Here is a 7,611-nt window from a genome sequence, read left to right as displayed (position 1 = left end):
CATGACGTCAGTAGTTGACTTGGTCAACCTGACAGGTGGATCCCGTTCGTCATACTCTGTTTTAATTAACTAACAGTTAATTAGGTTAATTAGTGATTAGGTTAATCTAATTATAATTAATTAACTTAATTATTTCCTTAATTAATTAATTATTTTTATTTTTATTATATTTTTTTAATTCTTTTCTTTTTTTTTTAATTAAAACGTTCTGGGGCTGGGGCCCCCATGTCAGTGGCCCCAGGGGCCTTAGCGGGTTCGGGCGCTACGGCGGGTCGGGCGTTGCGGCGCTCGACTGGGCGCTCGCCCAAATCACCGGGGCGAGGAGGGCCGGGGCAAGGCCGTGACCGTGGGCGTCCGACGGGGCGCGGTGTCGCCCGAACGGGCACGCCGGCGAGCAAAGGCCCGAGGCGACGGCGGGCCGCGGGCGTTGGCTTGGCCGCGGCCGAAGGCGGAGCAGAGGGGGGGGGGGGGAAGCAGGGGCGCCACAGGGCGCGGGCGCGGCGTGGCCGCGGCAGCGGCAGGCGCGGACGCGCGCGGGTGAGCAGGGGGGAGGGGGTGAGGCCCGGCGAGCGGTGGGCAGCGGCAGCAGAGCAGAAGCGGGGGCAGCGCGGGGCAAGGTCGCGGTGGAGCCGAGCGGGGGTGTGAGTAGCGGCAGCAGGACGCACGGCCGGAGCGGGCGAACGACACGGGCCACGGCGCGTCGAGGGAGAGCAAAGGAGAGGCGGCGCCAGCGGCCACGGCGTCGGCGAGGTCGCGCGGCAGCAGTAGAGTAGTAGGGGGACGGCAGAGGCAAGCGCGGCGGCGGGGCTCACCGAGGGGTGTAGGGATCGGGGCAATGGGGCTCGGGGTGGAGAGATGGGGACGGTCCGGCGAGGAGGATGCAGGCCGGCGAGGGGGGGTGGTGCTCCGGTGGGGGGGGGGGCGCCAAGGACGGCGACGCGCGTCGGGGCGATGTCGTCGGGGGGCGGGGGGGGGGGGGGCGTTCCCCTCGATCCGATCTGGATCGGGGAGGAGGGGGAAGAGCGACTGGGGGGGAAGGGGGCGAGTGGGTGACGGGGTGGGGTTAGGGTTTGAGTCGTGGGGGATATGGAGAATGGGGGTTGGCCGGCTGGGCCTTTGCCCAGTTGGGCCGGTTGGTGGCCTGGCCGGCTGGGCCGTCTGGCCCAGTGGGGGGGGTGGCCTTCTCTCCTTTTCCTTTTCTTTTTATCTTGTTTTAGTTTTCTGTTTTCCTTTTATTTATTTTCTTTTATTATCTCTTTCCTGTTTAATTCATTTAAAAGTATTTACGCATTTTATAAAAAGGTGTTTACTTCACCATAATTACCGATGCAATATTAGACATAGCCCGAACATTTTATTTTAATATTTGAAAACTTTTGTCGTTTGATTTATTTAGGATTTAAATTCGAAAGGGTTTTGAATTAACCCGAGATTAATTACGGTGACAGAGACGACGTGTCACCATTAACGTGAGATCACTGTAGCATGATTATCCGGGCGTTACACAGAACAACCAAGACAGTTCAAATAAATTTCAATGGACAGGCAAATGTTCAGTAACCAGATAAGATACAACGCTTGGAAGTACCAACGGAAGAATAATTGGTGGTTTTGAATGAAAAAAGGTAACACATTTTCTGTATAATGTCTCGAAAGTACAAGGTAAAAGAAATTGCTCGGTAGTACTGTAGTAGACAGAGCAGTTCTCACAATAAACATATATTGTGACCAACAAACAAAGAAACTGAGACAACTCGGAAGTGCCGATGAGAAATCTTGTGCTAGGAAGTTCCCGATTAAACATAGAGTGCTTCAGAGTGGACTGGCTCGGTACTTGCAGAACAAAATGGATAGTGGTTCCGAACCACTGAAACTAGTTTTGTTATCTGAATATGACTATCCCTAAGTTGCTCGGGTATCGTAAGATAAATTTTTGGAAGTACCCGGGCTTAGAGAAACTCACACAAAGTGATCAGCTAGGGAGTAGACTTTAGAGGACTTTGGCTTAGGGTCTATTCTTGGATTTTAAACCAAAGTACTTTGCTTGTGCTCGTCTTCATAGTATGGTTGTCCTACACGCAATATTAACCTTGGGTTCACTAAAATACTAAAAATATACACGTTAAGAGCTTGAAGAGAACAACACTAGAAAAGTTAGTCCTGGGGTCACCAATGATATTCCACTTGTAGCTAAAGACCGCGTAATAAAATTAGTCCTAGTCCCTAAAATAAACTCATTAAATTCATTAGTCCTCTCAAGTGTTTCTGAAATAAATCACCAAAACCAACGAGGCTATTCTGTAGATGCACTTTCAGATGGTGAGGCCGAGCTCTGCCACTTGGAATAAAATCGTGACATCCACAACAAGAGAGGGAGATGCAAGGAGTAGATGTCCATCACAACCAACACCAACACGGAAGCCATCGAGAGGCGCTGCATCGCCACAAACACCAATGTTGAGGCCGCCGATGCTCTTCGTGTTGTTCTCCATCTCGATTAGGGTGGAAAATTGGCGTTGCCATCAACTAGTCATAGCATCACTGGTTGGGGCAGCGGCATCGTTGTTGACTAGTCATATCACCGACTATTGGCTTTCGCACCCGCGTTCTTGCTTGTAGCGGCCACCGACCGGCTCTTATCTAGTGTGTGTGTCGCATGCATCACCGATCATCTCTACTAGATGCAAACCACATCACGGTACCACTCACAATACAAAGGTAGCCCGCCTCCGGCGAGCACACTGTGTTCAGGGCCGGTCCTGAGATTTTAGGGGCCCGGGGCGAAACTAAAATTTGAGGCCCTTAATAAACACATCATAGTAATAGAAACTAATATATATGTATATGTGAAAAATTATTAATAACACTCCAATGCATTGAAAATCAGTATGTCTATCAAATAATTTATACATATTACCTTAAAAAAAATTCTAACATTCCTCGATGCAAAGCTAATTATGATGGGTCGATGTCAATCTCATCCAATAATTTCTTCTCGATGCATAATGTAGCCAAACCATTTAACCTCTCTCGAGTCATTGTTGACCTCAAATAATTCTTCAACAATTCCAGCTTTGTAAAATTTCTTTCAACCGATACGACCGTCAGAGGCACAGTAAATAAGATGCGATAAGCAATGAAGATATTTGGATAACAATCAACTTATATGACATGCCCAAACATCTCCATAGTAAATAGTACACCATCTGGAAAAGTGGATCTCTTAATATTCAACTCAGAAATAAGATCATATACCTCAACATCAGATGAACTATCAAGAGAATGTGTTTCAACAAATTTTGTGCAACACTCGGTGATTGTACCAATTTATCAGCCGCCTTCTTCCTTTTCCTTTTATTGCTAAACGATGCATACGTCTTGTTTCACGGCGGCATACTAGCACACAATTCTGAAAAAGTAATGTTTGCATCAATTATTGAACGGTACCACATGTCCACATACACATCAAGGAACCGCAAATCGCAAATATAATATACCTGATTTTGATGGTCGAATCCATGATAGCATCAGTCCGTGTTCTGTTTACAGTGCCTTAGATTCCAAGAACAATTGACCAAGCGTGAAGATGGAGGCCCCTGAATTGAAATCAGCGGTGGACTGAATTAGGAAAGAGATTAGGAGAAGGGAATTAGGAATTTAGCAAGAGCCAGGCGGCAGACCTGCAGTACTGCGTGTCGGCGTCCGGCGTCCGTCGGCGGCGGCCTAGGGCTGGGAGGTTGGGAAATCACGATCGCACTTTTTTTAGGTCAAGCCGTGAAGGGACAGTAGATCGTTGTCTTTTTTTCTACGTGAAGGATGAAAGAAGCAATCGCTAATCAGGGCGTGCCTGTCGCTAATCCTGCCGCTGCTGCTCGTTAGGGCGTGAAGGGCTGAAAGGCCACGCCTTTGACTATTTTTTGTGACATGGGCCTACCTAGTAGCCTGCTATACACAGAACCTACCCTGGGTGGGGGCCCCTAGCATGTGGGGGCCCGGGGCGGCCTCCCCCCTGCCCCCCCTCAGGGCCGGCCCTGACTGTGTTGTAGGGGGTTGACGCCGAGGTTGCCAGAATCACGATTCTGTTGTACGATTCTACGACTTTACAATCCAAACTAACCCCTCTGATCCTATGATTTTGGTCACTAAAATTGACGTTTCTATAGTTCCGATAATGAAGATTCTACGTTTTGCGGTCCTACCATTGGAGCTCCGATCCGATTCAGAATCAAGATTCTGACAACCTTGATTGAAGCAGCGTGGTAGTCCGGGGTTTTACCAACACGACACCACCCTTGTAGTAGCCTATGGCATAGGGATTAGTGGGCGGTGGTAGTCCATTAGCATCAAGATGGAGGATGTGATTGGCGTGAGCAATATTTGGTAGGTGGGGATGGAATAGACGGGAGGTAGGAGGGATGAGCGAAGGGCGTGAGTCGGGAAAGATGAAGAGATAAAAATACTTGTCACCGGGCGAGTAGTCGACGCGGTCAGTGCGGGCGTTCCGATGGAATCATACCTTTAATGTACTATATTAGGGCGGGGGGGGGGGGGGGGGGGGTTGTACAACATTAATTAAGCCAAGCTCGATTGAAATCATACATTAATTAGGATTTCTACGAGGGGAGAAGAGGGTGTGTTTGGTTTAAGGGACAATGTAGGGTGGCTATGGGTATCCCCAACTAGCTGGCTATGGATAGCCGTTTTTTGTTTGGTTGGGTGGGTATGGTTAGAGCATCTATAACTGTTCCTCTCAAACCCGCCTCATATGCCCGGACGGACTGCCCGTTCACTGTCCAATCATGATTTTTTTACCCAGACGGACCCTCAAACACCCGGGCTGACCGGCACCCCCATATCCAGCCCAAATATGAGGCGGATATGGGGGTGCCCGGGCGCGCCAGGGCACGCCTGCCACGTCGGACCCGACAGCCCGACCCCCCACCAAATTGCACTAAATCCACCTCCGGAGATGCCGGATCTATTTTCTCTCTCCTTTCTTCTTCCTCCTCCGTGCCGTCCGGCTCGTAGCTCCGCCGTCACACGTGCTTCACAGCCGTTCGTGGCCTTTGCGCCAGCAGCTCCGGCAGAGCAGTCCTCTCTCCCGTCCTCGCCGCGGGGGACTTCGTCTCCGGCCCGGACGCCATCGCGGTACGTCCGGCAACTCTCTGGCTCCGCCTTGCGCTTGATGTGTTTGACACATTGTCTGACTAGATTTTTTTTGTAATTTGGTTAGGGAAAACGATGGATTCTGATGCATTGTCGGACGAGGAGTATGGACCGACGGAGCTTGACCAAATCATTGAAGATGAGTTCTTCGATTCCTCGGATTCGGATGAAGAAGTGGACATGATTATGCTCATGAGCATGCAAGAGGAGATGGACCACCAAGTGGAGCATACTCTCAACTTCAAGGGCTCAATCAAAGGAAGAAGAATGATCAACCGGGATAGGGTGTCCGGAGCAAAGCTACTGTACAAAGACTACTTTGCTCCCACGTCTGCTTTCCCGGATGATCCATGATTTTGTCGCCGTTTTCGCATGCGGAAACCATTGTTCTTGCACATTGTGGAAGGAGTGGAGGCACACGACGACTACTTCAAGCTCACAAGGGATTGCTGCGGACAACTCTCTTTCTCTCCCAAGCAGAAGTGCACGGCTGCTCTGAGAATGCTTGCACTAGGAACTGCTGCAGATGCCGTTGGTGAGATGGTCAGGATGGGGGAGAGCACGTGCTTGAAGACTACTGTCAAGTTCGCCCGTGCTGTGGTGGAGGTATTTGGACCTGAGTATCTCAGAGAACCAAATGTGCAGGACATGGAGAAGTTGTTGGCTATTGGACAGGCAAGGGGGTTTCCAGGAATGCCCGACTCAATTGGTTGCACACATTAGCAATGGAAGAACTGTCCTAAAGGTTTGCGGGGAATGTATCAAGGTCACACAAAAGAGGCCACCATCATACTAGAAGCGGTGGCATCACATGACTTATGGATTTGGCATGCTTTCTTTGGAATATCGGGTTCTCACAACGACCTCAACATGCTTCAATGATCTCTGGTGTTCAGGAGGCTTTGCAATGGTGAATCACCGCTGTGCAACTACACCGTCAACGACCGAGACTACAACATGGGATATTATCTTGCTGATGGTATCTATCCTCAGTAGGCGATGTTTGTCAAGACCATATCTGAGCCGCGCGGAAAGAAAAAGAGCCACTTTGCAACAATCCAGGAAGCGGCTAGGAAGGATGTGGAGAGAACAATTGGCGTGCTTCAAGCTCGTTGGGGAATTGTGCGGAGCGCTGCAATGATGTGGGAATCAGAAAATTTGTGCCAGTTGATGACATGTTGTGTTATTCTGCACAATATGATTGTCGAGGTTGAGGGTGATGGTGTAGCCCAAACACATGGTGTCGAAGCACCTGGAGAACAAGTAGAAATCTCGGAAGATCACGATGCAGCTCAGCTGATGAACTTTCTGTAGATGCATCAGAATCTTCGAGACTAGCATGTGCACACGCAACTACTCAATGATCTTGTGGAGCACATGTGGACCCACAATGGCAACAAAGAAACCAATGCTTGAGCTTGACACTTTCTTTTTATGTAAACACTATCTATGCTTCGTACGTGCCGCAATCTTTGGAGAAAAAAATTGTGAATTTGAAAAAAAAAATCATGGATTAAAAAAAAACTTCGGAAATTTGTACGCGTCGTAAACTTTTAGAAAGCATTTTGGGATTCACCCCCACCCGGTTTTGGGAAGGTTCTAGATCCTTCCCTGAATCGGTTTTTCCGATTTTTTTCTTTCTTTTTCATTTGTGTTCCTCTTTTTGTTCCGTTTTTTATTTTATTTTTTCTGTTTTTTATTTATTGTTATTTTTTCAATTTCTGGTAATATTTTTAAATTTGTGATTTTTCATTTCTATTTTGTTTAGTTATTTTCGTTTTTATTTGCAAACACCTTTTTTCCAAATTCGTGATCATTTTTTGAAATCGAGAACCGTTTTCTGCAATCATGACCACTTTTCAAATACATGAACATTTTTTGAACTTATGTACTTTTTCACTTTTCACTTTTATGCGAATTTTCTTATTAAATTTGTGAACACTTTTTTGTTCATCGAATTCAAAAAATGTTCATCAATTCAAAAAATTTCATCGGATTTAAAAAATGTTGATCAAAATTAAAAATTTGTTCACCAAAGTGCAAAAATGTTGCCAATTTCCAAATTTGTTCATAGATTTTCAGAAAGTGTTCATGAAGTTCAAAATTTGTTCATTGAATTCAAAATTGATTCATTCATTTTTTCATTTTATTTTTTCTTGTATACAATTTTTTCATGAAGTTTAAAAAATGTTCATCAAATTCAAAATGTGTTTAATCAAATGGCAATGTTTGTCATTATTAGAAAATTCTCAGCAAAATTGTTCATCAAAATAAAAAAAATGCTCATTCCTTAAAAACCATGAAGACTTTTTGAATTTGGTGAACATTTATTTAATCCGTGAGCATTTATCATTTCCCGAAATTGTCTTTCTAATTATGAACAATTTGTGAATTCATGAGCATTTCCCAATTTGTTGACTCATGATTATTTGGGTTACGGGCATG

General features: G+C 46.6%; 1 protein-coding gene and 1 long non-coding RNA gene across 2 annotated transcripts; one reads left to right on the top strand and one right to left on the bottom strand.

Annotated features, from left to right (window-relative positions):
• Window positions 1–1,698: 1,698 nt before the first annotated feature.
• On the bottom strand, window positions 1,699–3,852 carry LOC147963362 (uncharacterized). Its single transcript, XR_015608825.1, has 3 exons — window positions 3,681–3,852; window positions 3,498–3,596; window positions 1,699–3,409 (listed from the first exon to the last, which is right to left on the bottom strand). It is a non-coding gene; the product is annotated as an uncharacterized LOC147963362 (long non-coding RNA).
• A 1,686-nt stretch (window positions 3,853–5,538) lies between these two features.
• LOC147963361 (uncharacterized) lies at window positions 5,539–5,889 on the top strand. Its single transcript, XM_087529553.1, has one exon. It carries the CDS (start codon window positions 5,539–5,541, stop codon window positions 5,887–5,889), a length of 351 nt encoding a protein of 116 aa, XP_087385679.1.
• The last annotated feature ends 1,722 nt before the right edge of the window (window positions 5,890–7,611 follow it).

Source organism: Triticum urartu, chromosome 6A (assembly GCF_056163025.1).
Source record: "Triticum urartu cultivar PI428250 chromosome 6A, HENAU_Tu73, whole genome shotgun sequence".
NCBI lineage: Eukaryota > Viridiplantae > Streptophyta > Magnoliopsida > Poales > Poaceae > Triticum > Triticum urartu.
This window is presented reverse-complemented; position numbering and strand designations above follow the sequence as displayed.

Coding starts and splice junctions, on each gene's coding strand:
- LOC147963361 (XM_087529553.1), top strand. CDS start 5,539: ATGCGGAAACCATTGTTCTTGCACATTGTGGAAGGAGTGGAGGCACAC.